The sequence below is a fragment of the Gasterosteus aculeatus genome, chromosome 14, assembly GCF_964276395.1.
Source record: "Gasterosteus aculeatus chromosome 14, fGasAcu3.hap1.1, whole genome shotgun sequence".
Taxonomy (NCBI): Eukaryota; Metazoa; Chordata; class Actinopteri; order Perciformes; family Gasterosteidae; genus Gasterosteus; species Gasterosteus aculeatus.
In genome coordinates, this window is record NC_135702.1 from 5392558 (window position 1) to 5405569 (window position 13012).

At 46.4% G+C, this 13012-nt stretch overlaps 1 protein-coding gene across 2 annotated transcripts in view; it reads left to right on the forward strand.

The window, feature by feature from the left end:
• Positions 1–8747, forward strand: part of dym (dymeclin) — a 34536-nt gene extending 25789 nt beyond the window's left edge. For both annotated transcript variants that reach the window (XM_040196900.2, XM_078088102.1), the window contains exons 16-17: positions 2037–2150; positions 7414–8747. In XM_040196900.2, the coding sequence (XP_040052834.2) occupies positions 2037–2150; positions 7414–7563 (264 nt within the window). In that variant the 3' untranslated portion in view covers positions 7564–8747. The remainder of the gene's footprint in view (positions 1–2036; positions 2151–7413) is intronic.
• The last annotated feature ends 4265 nt before the right edge of the window (positions 8748–13012 follow it).

Below are 13012 nucleotides of genomic sequence, written 5' to 3' on the forward strand. Positions count from 1 at the left end.
TCCCCTTTTTGAGTATTTCAGGAGCGAGGAAGCGTGAGCCGGGCAGCGCAGCGCTTTACCTCCCGGCGGAGGTGTGGTAATTATTCCATAGATCAAGGTTGCACAGATCTCCCCCCTCCCTCCCTCCCTCCCGTCCTCTCCGTCTGCAGGGAGTGAGGCAGCGCTGGAACGTATGCGCGCCGCGTCGCTAGCGCGTGGAGCTGAGCCCTGTGAGCTTGAGCAGTATCGATGAATTAATCAGTCGCCCCGTGTCGAGACGCCCAGCGTCAAATATTCATTGACTGTGGGGGAGGAAAAGGAACGGCGTGAGATGAGTCGTATAGAGGAGGTGGGGCAGGAGCTTCTGGTGTGTATCAGTGTGTAGCCGCGGGTTTAACCCCATACGGTGGGTGGGTGGGGGGGGGCTTTCCTAGCTAATGAAGAGATTAGGATTAGATAGACACACACGTAGTGCTCATGTAGGCTCCGGAGTGTTTGGCTTCTCTCAGGCAGCCGCAGTGGGCGAGCAGAGGGAACATTTGCCTGTAGATGCATTTTTCACCGTCGGTAAGACAAATAAGCGCATTAAAAAGAATCTGTAATACCCAGAGTTCTTTTAATGATCAAATAGCAAACAATTATCTGGGGTAAGAACCTCGCACAGCAGTGGAAACATAAAAATGCAGTTTCCTTTCAACTTTGGGCTCAAACCCAGAAGGCATCAGATAACGTGAGCAGTGAAGTGTTCATTTTAAGTGGGATGAAACGTTGCTCAAAGCCTGCAGTGAATGTGTAATGCTGTATGTTTGTGTGCGCTTTCGTGGTTTGCAGCCCATGGGCATATTAGCATATGTGTGTGTTCATAGCATGTTGAAGTTGGTTTGGAGATATTTCCCTTTCTGAAAGCGCAATTCATGTAGTGCAACAGCCAGTTTTTATCCCCTAATTCTAGTGATTCTCAATGCGCATTGACGCACAGTTGCAATACAAGCAACGCTATTCCTGAGCTCTCTACTTCTTATAAGAATAAGAGACATTTAAGTACTGTTGCTAGGAGACAACCCGCGACGACGTGTCGACGGTTGTCGTAGTGTCAAATCAGCCGGACGCCGTGTCATTTAGTCAACGTGCCGCGTTGGCACATTCCCCAGGGTTGCTGTAGAGGCCCTCTGTGTGTAGCACGCTGCCACTTTGTTCCAACTTGGATCTCCAGGTTGCACCCGGTGTCATCATATAAGGGGGAGGGGGGCGGAGGGGAGGGGCGGCTGCGACATCAATGTGACGGCTCCAAACAGCGGGATTAGAAGAGTCACGGGGCTTCACGACAGAGCTGAGGGTTCATAGTGAACCTCAAGAGATCAGGAGGGCGTTAAGAAACGCTACCGAGACGCAATGGATTAGATTAAACCGGACCAGGGTTCAACTCTTACTGGATGTTTGAGGCCAATAATGCCGCTCGAGTCAGAACAACAGCATAACTGATATTACGTGTTGTTCTATTGACATTCAAGCTATTCTATGACTTTCTGATTTCGGATGAAATCAACGCCTCCAAGCAGGCAGCACATGTTGAAAATGTTGTCTTGAAAAGGCCACAAACAACAATAAACATGGATTGCAGCCTGACATTTTATTAACTGGAATTGTATCCCAAAGTGACAACTAGCTTTTTTCAATAAATCAGGTATTTTAACTTGGTGTAGATTTTTTTTGTTACTTTAATTAACTGCTTTTTCTTTTCTTTTTACATATGTGCCAACATGCACATTGATACCAATGTATAGGTTTAAAAAAAGAAAAGATGAAAAGTTGATCGCGGAGCCTCAGAGATGCTGACGGGCAGATCTCGTTGCTTCAGGACCAGAAGCCCGGCGGGCTCCGTCCTGCTTCCCTGCTGCCGCTTTTTCTGCTCGGCTAAGCTAAACCTCGCCTGTCTGTTGCTTTGTATTTAGCTGACCTCGCTATTGATCGTCTCGTCCCCATTTTTTTTATTTTTTTTTGTGCAAATCTAGTTTCTGTTTTGTGATTGGCCCACTTTCTCTCGTGTGACCTTGCAGGTGATCGGCTTCTTCAGTCAGCGTCTGGAGCAGGCTGGAAGTGACCTGTCAGTCGAGAGGGTTCAGGAAGTCATCATGAAAGGAGCTCAAGCTCTCCCCACAGACCGACTGAAGGTAACCCCCCCCCCGCCTCACACACACACGGATACACAGCAGCATGTTATGGACGAGCATTGAGATAAGGAACAGTGCACAATGAGACCGGCTGAAGAATGGAGGAGCGGGACATAGCGGACATCAGGTGTAAAGGGAAAGAGGACGAAATAACCAGTTTGTCTGGACAGGTGAGCGAGGCGGCGGTGTGGAATAAGTCTGTGGGGCGAAGGGGAAAGATGGAAAGCGCCATCGGGACAAGAGACAAAAGGCTAAATCCCAATTCTCATCAGCATTAACGTCCATCTCCATTCCATCTCTCGGCCGCGCTGCCGCGCTCAGGAGAACATGTAATGGCATTTCAGGGAGATGGGATGGAGGGGGAGGGGCTCGGGGGCACTTTGTCATGGGCCCATAAGATTGTGGGGGGGAGAGGGCAGCATAAATCTCCCAGCGCGCGTCGTTACCCAACACGTCCCCGCTCTCCTGGCGGGCTGGCTAACACCCGCCCTTCTCAGAGCGCCTCCATTAATCAGCGAGGAAATATGTAACCGGTGGTCCCTCCCTTCCCCCCGCCCACCGCCGCCGCCTCCTCACCAGCCCCGAGCTCTTAATTGCATGTTTCATCATGTGTTTCATGCTCTGCACTCGGCGGGCCGGCTGCAAGGCATTCGTCTCGCCAGCCGGGCGAGAAACTGGGGACGCCGCGTGGCCACGGGTCCCCGCGCCGCCCCCATTCTGCCCCTCCGTGTAACGATTATTACCCGTGGGGCCCTGCGCGTAACCCCGCCGTGTCCTTCAGGGAGAGCGAGCTGTTCCGAAGTGACGCGCTCATGCAGTCAACTGTATTTGCGATGCTTGTGTGTGTGTGTGTGTGTGTGTGTGTGTGTGTGTGTCTTCTGTGTTGTCGAGTCTCGCATTGACTCCCCCACCACCCGAGTGCTTTCCCGCTCCACCGGGTGACATGAGAATAAAGGGCGTACCCGGGCACGGCCTCCTCAGCGAGACGTCCCCCCCCGGCTGCTGCTCCACGGGACCGTCGCTCAAACAAAGTCCCGTCTCCTCCACCTCTCGCTTCCCCTCCTCTCATGAGCTCACCGCTCCCAACGCCGGGATCCGTAAGTCGGATTAACGTTGTGCGGAGTCACCGATAAGCCGGTAATTGCTCTGCGAAAGGCTCTAGGAACGACTGCTGGTGTCTCAATCGGCTGCGTCGGGGACGGGGGCTGACGACGAATAGGCCGAAGAGACGAGGGGACGCTGCTTCCTCTCCAATTGAGTCCGAGCAGCTTTCACACGTGACAGCAGCACGGTGCATTTCAAGGAATGCTGCAGGAGTTAACAAGAGATGATGTTGCGTTGTAGTTTGTGTGGCATAAAGTTTAACGATGCATGCGATAAAATGCATGTATTCACATATTGGGGGGGGGGTCTGTGACACAAGCCGCTCGTGAGTCCTACCTGTTAACCAGCCGCCCCTCTCAATGATGAGGTCACACAGGTGAAAGGTGACGGCTCCACGTTCAAAATGATCAATCGCAGAGAAAGTTAGACGATCCTTTATGAACTTAACCGGGGGGGGAGATTACGTCATGTCTCTGCAGGCGCCCTGTTTGGCCGGCACACATCCGATTACCGTGTCAGCACTTTTAGATGAATGCGCTGCAGTCTGAAATGAAGCGCCTCGGCTCGGGCCGAAAGCGACACGAGTCCAAGAAGACGAACCGCGCTGTCACATGATCAGATTGTGGATCCGATGACCAGTTTTGGTACGTGTCCATGAAAAGATAAGGAGGATGTTCTATTATTTTAGCCTTTTTATTTTCACATTCATCCACTTTAGGGCGGTGCGCAGTGTAAATCTGTTTGCAGGGAGGAACTGACAGTTGCCCGATAATACGGCCCCGTGTTGTTTTAGGCGCGCGGACAACAAAAGAGAGGCTGTTTACTCGAAGGCTTTTGAAAGCACGCAGACATGTAAATTAGGTGTCGACTGAAAGAAAGGGTTAGAAGGAGGCGTTGGATCCCCCGGGGACGAGCTCGTCACTCAGCCGCCCCCCCCCCGTCCCTCCCCCGCTCTCAGTCTTTGTGTACGTGTGTGTGGTTCCAGGGTGTGTGAGGCTCTCCTGTTGATTCGCCTGACCAGCTGAAATCAGCCTTATTGAGCATTGAGAGCCAACAGACTCTCTGGCTCCTCGGGACGGGGGTCCTGTGGGGGGACGGGGGGACGGGGGGGGCACCGGCTGTTACCCGGTACCTGGGTGTTTATAGGTAGGAAGCTGTCGTCGTGTCCGATCTGTGGTCCCTCGGCCTGAAACACGTCCAGGGTGTAAATCTACCACAAGTATTGCTCTATCAAGCCTCACGACTTGAGTTGTTATGAAATGAGCCACATCTGAAGACAAGTGAAAGAAGCACCGTTTTGGAGACATCTAAACTCTAAAATGTACATCTTTCCATCTGGAAGCAGATCCATTGAAAAGCAGAGGGAGGCAACATGTCCTCCAGTTTTGGAAGCAGAAACCTGCAAAATCATAGCAATTTAGTAACCACTTCAATATCGAGTGCAGGTGGGAACCGGACATGAAGACAGTGAACATTCTTAACACGCTATCTGAAGAGGTTTGGGTGGATTTTCTATTTTTTTTTTTCATTTTAGCCGTGGCCTGAAATCGCTATTATTCCTTATGTCTCATTTTCAGTGCCTGTGTGTGTACCTGCATCCAAATGTGTGTGTGTGTGCGTGTGCGTGCGTGTGTTTGGGTGAGTTCATATTGGCTCCCTAGACGCATTCTTCTCCGTCTGACTGAGCTCTGACAGCAGCAGCATGCAGAGGGCGGGAAAAGGAACACAGAGTCCCGAGTGAAGATACGAGGCCAGCCAGTCTGTGTTCAGGGGCGAGGGCCCGACCCGCCACGACCCATAACTAACTGATATGAGCCCGGGCCAAGTGGGGCCCGGCAACTGGCAGACTGAGAACAAAACAGGGGAGGGAGGGAGGGAGGGAGGGAGGGAGAGGAAGCCTCCGTGTCGACCCAACGAGCGGCGCATAGATGCTCTTTTACTGTGAGCCATGTGGTGATCTCAAAGACTTCGTAAGTATTCGTCTTTTAATGTCCCGCCAATGAAAGCTGCAATGTGCGGGATTAAACTGCCACACTGGCCTTATGTCTGTGTGTAGATGTGCTTTAATAACAACATTTGCTTTAAAACATTAAATGAGAGTTGCTGCTTGCACCGCATGCTTCTTTATCTTAAATGCTTAATTATCTGATTAGTGTTTGGTGCGATTTCTTTTCATATATTTGCAAATTTAATGAGGGAAACGTTTGATTCCTTAATGCTCACAGAGACCATGTTTAATACCACACGCATGTTTGTCGACGCAGCCGTGTTTTGATTAATGCTTCAATTACCTCAATGACGGGATTTAGCATAACTAGCCTTGTTTCATTGATCAAGATGCTCATGGCAGGACATTAATGAGCACAACAGCCTCCTATTTAAAAAATCCAATTAAATTAAAACACTAGTTTCCATCATGCAAACACATCCCAAACCTTTGCTCTGCTGCGTCCACTGAGCCAGCGAGTAAAAGCAGACGCGTGATGAGTTCGTAAGTTCGCCTACGCGACCGTCACCTACACACAAATACCCGGCAGATAACACAGCTCCTGCATTGTGTTAGGCCGTCACAATGGCGCTTGTGTGTGTGTGTGTGTGTGTGTGTGGTCGGTCTGGCCCCTGGCAAGCCGGCATATGGCCTGCGGCCCCCGCGCAGCCCCTCCGTCTGTGTCACTGTGATACCGATAGTGTGGCCGTGAATAGAGGCGGGCCGGGACTCAATGGACCCTCGGCGTCCCGTCTTTCAGCGGCGACTGATTAGCGTCTGCGCGTGTGGAGATGCGTGCGCGTGGAGACAGGAGGGCATAATGAGGGACCTTTGTATTATTGATGTTCTTCTCTCCGCTGCCTACCTGCTGTTGAGTGGGCTCGTATTGGCTTTGTGTAGGTTTGGAGGAGAGAAATCGAACATCCAGTGTGTGCGGCGCTGACACTTGGAAGAAGAGTCCACGCATGGATCCGTCTTTTCAAGACAAACTTTCCGTTATGAAATTTTTGCAAATCAAATTCTTTTTTTTTGTAATCCGACAGTGTTTAGGTTTTGGACAGTTTGTTGAATAAATTAAGACATTTAAAGAAGTAACTGATCACCATCCAAAGTTCTAATGCACATTGGAGACAAAATAAATGATTTACAAACCTGTTATTTCTTTTTTTCCAAAAAATCTAATATCCCCCAGATGCCAAGACATTAAATTCATTACATTACATGTCATTTAGCTGACGCTTTTCTCCAAAGCGACGTACAATAAGTGCATTCAACCATAAGGATACAAACTCAAGAAACAAAGTGCGATTTCATCAAATAAGCCAAGTTACAATTTGCTATAGATGAGTGCCATTAAAATAAGGCCATTATGTGGAACAAAGAGTCATTATGTCCAACTACTTCAAAAAGCCGGACCATTTTTGCTTAAGATGGAAAATTCTTAATTTACTATCAAAATATTTTCCCGGTCACTTAACTAATTGTGTCAGCTCTGAAATTCTTATCCAACATAAGTGTGTCCAAGATAATGCAGTCAGCGTGTGTGTGTGCGTGTGTGTGTGTGCGTGCGAGCGTGTTGTAGGTAGCTTGCTCTGCACGTAATCCACACGGAGGCCCCACTTGCTGAACTTGATAACCTCTCCTGGTGCGGCTCACTGACTGTTTTGTCCATTGACGAGTCCGGACACAGTGGCTGTTACCGAGCAATGAGGTTACTCATCCGCTGGTCTAAACAATAAGGTCACGGTGGCTGACCCCTGTGTGTTTGCTTTCCGTCTATTACATTTTTAGTTTTTAATTTATTTAAAAAAAATATTTGCTTTGTTTTGTATTGAGGTCTGTTTTCTCATTGGTCGTCGTCCCTTTTACGAGGTCGGAGGTCGCCCCCCCCCCCCCCCGTAAGCGATCCGACCTCCCACACCGATGGAATTACATCTGCCAGCGAGCTACTGTACACAACAAAGTTTAATTACCGAGACACCACAAACAAGTTGTGTGCCAGTGGAGATGTGACCGTGTTTGTCCCTGGAACCCTGAGTTATCCCACTGCAGAATAGTCTTCGCTCCATTTCCAACGTTTCCAGAACTATCTGGGTTGTGTCCCCCCCCCCCCCCCCCCCCCCCTCCCCCACACACCTTTTTCACCTCTCGCTTCTCTTCTTACCTTGGCAGAAGTTTCCGGAGCTCAAGTTTAAGTACGTGGAGGAAGACCAGCCGGAGGACTTCTTCATCCCGTACGTCTGGTCCCTGGTCTTCAACTCCGGGGTCGGCCTCCACTGGAGCCCGCATGGCATCGAGCTGTTCAGCATGGACTCCGGCTGAGGCGCCTGCTGCAGCAGACGTGTGTTTTCCTCCCCGCTCAGTATAGGAAAAGAAGAGAAAGACTGACGGTGTGTGTGTGTGTGTGTGTGTGTGTGTGTGTGTGTGTGTGTGCGTGTGCGTGTGCGTGCGTGTGCGTGCGCGCATTACCCTTTATAGTATGTGCACGCTGCTCTGAAAGTGCCTCGGCCTTGTACAGACTGGTGTTTCTTTTGATGCACAACCTTGTTTTCTTTTCCCCAAAACATCCTCCGCTTCATCCGAAACCGGGGCGAGAGTTCCCTGCGTGGCTTCCACGTCCGTGCGGTCACGCTAAAGTGTTGTGTGTGTGTGTGTGTGTGTGTTGCGAGGAGCTCAGGACGCCGGCGATGGATAATCCTGTTTGTTAGTTTTTCGTCTTGCCTGCCAAGAGAAAAGGTCAATTAAAACACATGTAGACAGGTTTTACACTTGGTGAGTTATACTGCTGCACTGGCTTCATATTCAAGACCTACAACACACAACCATGAATAACTTCCATGATATTGGGTTTTAAGTATCTCATAAAGTAGCGTTTTATTTTGACCAACATTGTCCTCTGGAGACGGTTTGTTTGTATAAAATGTTTGTTTATGTGGAATAGGATTTTAAAAAGGGTCGGGGAGAAGCAAGAGCCGCATCCCCGGCATATTTCAGTACACCAGTGTTGTTTGGTGGCTACTGCCAACAACCCACGTTGATTCATAAATAATGCTTGTGTTCAGTCCCTGGATGATATTAGAAGTCCACATCGCTGTTGTTCATGAGGTTTCATTTCTACTTCCATCTCGTTTATTTGACTGTTTCCTCTTGTCGTTTCCTTTTTCCTCCTGATGTAACGCGAGGCTCAGAGAATTGAACCTCTTGATCTGTTGTGAATAATAACAGTTGATTTGAATCTTTGATTGGTCACTCTGCACGTTTCAGTAGAGAGTTTGTATTAAATTATTTATTTTCACATATATATGTTTTTGGTTTTTTTTTTCATATTCAACTTTCCCAAAATGTAAATGTTGGCAGTACTAAAATTAAAACGGTTGTACTATACTTTGTTTCTTCCCAGGGCAAAAACTGGCTTTATATTATTACATATATGACAACAACTGTCATTTTATGGCAGATATTACTTTGGAAATAGGAGTTTAAATAAAAATAAGGAATCAAAGCAACCAAAGTGTCTCGTGGTTATTAAGGTCTGGAACAATATGGACATAAAGGGGGAATATCTTGGATTCACATTGAACTGATACACATTTTTGATTTTACCACCATGAATTTAGAATTTAGCACAACGGAGCGGCCTACACTAAAGACACATCTGCCTTAAAACGCAGCCGTCCCGTTCTGTTTTTGCGTCTGCATCACAGAAATCCGTGAGCGTTGCCACCGCGTCTTTCTCTCACGTCTCAATGTTGCCTGTTGTGCTCGTAGACGCCGAGGCAGCAGAAACGGTGGCATGAAACCACTTTGGGAGGAAAAGTTTGTGGCACAATGGCGCCCACTGTGTCACCAGAGCTCCCACTTCCCGAGGGAATGTCGTGCCTTTCGTCTCTATTGTATTGATTTTCATGCCTGAAATTCTCCCATTTTCAAGGACAATGTAATGGCAGCAATTTCATGCAAAAGAATGGCCCATTTTCCACCCCGGGGTCGTCGGCAGGTTACAGTTGGGCTGCGCGCTGGAGGACAAAATTACCAGGCGCCCATTCTCTCTGTGTGCACCGACGCTCACCTGCTTCCAGCGCCATTATTGCCGTGCCAGATGGTTGAGGGGAGGTGTTCACAGAGCGACATGGCCCTTCTTGTTCAATCATGGGACGGGGGGGGGTCACCTTACCATTTCAGGTGACAGCAGGAAGACGGATGGGACGTGGCGTTCCGGGATGGGTAGTTTTTTTTCCTTTTTTCCCTCGGGGTCAAGGTGAGATTGCGTCGCGGTGTCATAGCTCAGCACGGCTCCAGACGCAGAGGTCCCACTCTGATCGGCGTCAATTGAATGATATGAAAAGTAACCGGGGAGCAGATTGCCGTAGTGGCTCCGTCCTGACTGCCGGTAGCCCCCAGTGACACGGGACCGATTCCTTTGACGGATTACCACAGTAACGAAAGGTCGTTAGGCTTTTAGGATTAGGTCGCAGGAGAGAGGAAGCTTGATCACAGCATGAGAACAGCACCAAGAGAGATAAATACAAAAATAAACGCAGACGACGCCTGCTACTGTCATTCCTTCCAAATCCTCAGTGGAATGAAAACAGTCTCAATGGGCCGGACCGTCAATGGAAATACACAAAGAGATATAAAGAAGAGACAGACAGGCTGTGTAGTGAGCATGATGTCCCAAAGATACCAGTGAACTTCATTTTAGTCATCACAGGTTACAGAAGGCAAACATTACCAGCTCCTGGCTCCTGAGGACAGGCTTCAAAATACTATAACTGTAGTTTAGCGTTTAAATAGTTCACACTATTTTCTGTTATTTTTTTTACAATGCACATTTTTTTGTAGGTCATCACCTTTTAACAACATGGATGGCTTTACATTTCACAAGATAGGAGCTTACCTACAATAAAAGGTAAGACGCGACTCTTTTTTTAGCCATGTTGACGGCGTATCTATGATAGCGTCTGGTTGGTCAGCCTTTCATGAATTGATGTTTGTTTGTTATACCGGAATCTTAAGATCCACTAACTCTCTGTACGATGCCGTCATTAAAAGGTTATTTGTCAATTACCAAACATTTGACTTTCAATCGGCGCCAGTCCTGCTTTGCGTCAAGTGTTAGCACGTTAGCACGTTAGCATGTAAAAACTGGCTCAAAGTTTTAAAACCCTGAATCTAAACGCCAGCAAGTTGAAAAAAAACTGAACAGACGAAGAGTTTTTTTATTAGTTGGACAATACTAGTTATACTGTGTCATTTTTCTGCAAAGACTCATGGAAAAGGTTTGTCCTCTGAGGAACATGAATGTGCTCATTACATCTCATGGCAACCTGTCTGTGGGTTTTAGTTGAAGATATTTTGACCTGCTGGTGAAAGAGGGGAATATTGAAGTGGTCACTAAACACAGACCATATGTACAATATTTTCCACATTTCATTTGAGATGTTTTGTTCTATCCGTTGGGCCCCGGCACTTTTTTATGTAGACCAATTACACAGTGCAGATCTTTAAAATTGCTTCACACTAATGGGATATAAAGAGAACTGGGTCACCGAGGCCTCCAGCTACTTTGATAAAATGTCACAAAGTGAATCCCTGAACAAAAAACAGACAAAAGGAACTTGAAAAAAAAATAAAATGACCCGTCCTTAACAGCGTCCACCACTGGGAACAGCTTGTATCTAACATCGCTTATAAACACGAATCCCGTGATGAAAAGATGTTTTACTAAAACCTCTTCAATGAGAGAAAACCTTCCAAAAAATAGTCTCCAACGGACTGTGATCACTCACTCCTTTAAGGTTTAGAAAATCTGAGGACAGTGAAGTTGATAATGTGCGGTGGTCAGACATTACGAGCCGATCACAGAAGCTCTGTCCTAAAAGTACCTTTGGTTACGCTTAATTACATCACATGCATAAGTTGATAATCTTATTAGTAACCACAATTATCGTTAAAATAGCAATACTAAACTCTACTCTAGTAGATGTCCTTTTTAAATGTTTTATTTTGTTGTAGTTTTCATGCTATGCATATTATTTTCACACTAAATTTGGCGTGTTTGGTTTAAAAGCTAAAATAATTAGCTGAAAAATCGATTGACCTGTGGAGAGAAATTTAATCTGCAGCTATATTCATTATTGATTCATTAATTCATTGTTTTTTTTTAACAAAACATTCCTTATTCCTGGCATCTCAACTGTACATCTGCTGTAAGAATTTGATAACACTCCCTCAGGCTTTTGGAAATTGCAATGGGCTTTTTTAAACCATTTTCTGACATTTTATATTACAAGCGATTCATCGATGATAATCTTTTGCCGTGTTGCTGTTCTCTAAATGCCTGCTGTTAAGATAATGTCTGTGATTTGACATTGTATCTTTTCCATCGACCAATATGTCCTTGAGCTTTTCTGTTCACGTTGCCAAGTTTTTCTTTGTGGATGTTTGAGATGAGCTTTACTGTTCGAGGCATCTCTTTTGTTGTGATGTCGGATTGTGTTTTTCCTGGTGGAGACGGTTCAATACAACTACATTTTCTGACAGGATAAAACTCATTCACTTTCTCGCAAGAAGCGATCAAAATGTCCCGTGACCTTTGACCTCTGACCATTCACAGAAAGGCCGGTTATGAATAGTGTAACGCAGGGAGATCTCCAATTTACATTGTACTTCTGGGTTTTGGGTTTGAGGGCGTTACGGTGGAATAACAGCTGGAGGCTTTTTTCTACACAGTATATTTCAAACAGCCGCACAGATTTGCAGATTTATTTCAAAATATGTTTAATTATGCAGTGACATCCACCGATGTATGTCTTTTTTCTTGTTCCTGACATGATATCAGATGTGAAAGTGGTGAAAAATTAATTCTACGCTATCTTTTTAATTAAACTTTTCTTATTTTTATTGTTCTTATCTAAGTGATGAAGAGATCCCTGTGTGCTAGCTTCGGCCTATTCTGAGCGCTGTGGTTCAGACAGAGTAAGCCTCTTTAATTACATATGCATGACCCCTTTGTCTGGAGGCAGTCGCTGTGTCAATAAATTATAGTAAAGGCCAAGACTGCTATCTAGAATATTAATCCTCATTCTGCTGCTATAAGGCTGTTTTTCCACATTGGCCTCTTTTGAATTAGCTCTGTGGGCTCCATGATACCAATTACATGTTTCATGCTGGAAACCAGAATTCCATTTTTTTACTCAAAATATTAAAATTGCTGGAAAACATCTCATCTCAAGAACATTGTGACGGGAACACCTTTCTTTTTCCTTATATTGTATAAAAAATCTCATTGATTTGCAACATCTCCCACCATACATAAAAACTACGACAAAATCTCTTCCTAATAACTACTTTTTAACTTAGTATGCTTCCTCAGGGCCTGTGTGTGAATTATTAGTAACAGTTATGTCATCATAGTTTTTATTCAAAGTTCCATTTAGAGTAGTTTGAATTGGGTTACATGACGTCACAAGTAACATGAAATTAGCAATGTTACACGTTGACGTGTTTTGCTGAAGGTGGTGAAACAATGTCCCGCCCATAAAGGCCCCAATATGTACAGCCCATATCTCTGAATCCTGCACCCTTATTCAAGCCACTTTGCAGACAGCCTCCTCCAGCCAGGCTGAAATGGAAAACGGGTAGACAAAATTGGCTACTTCCTGGAGTCTGGAGACTAGTCACTCGCACGCACGCACGCACGCACGCACACACACACACACACACACACACACACACACACACACACACACACACAATCAAAGGGAAGGGC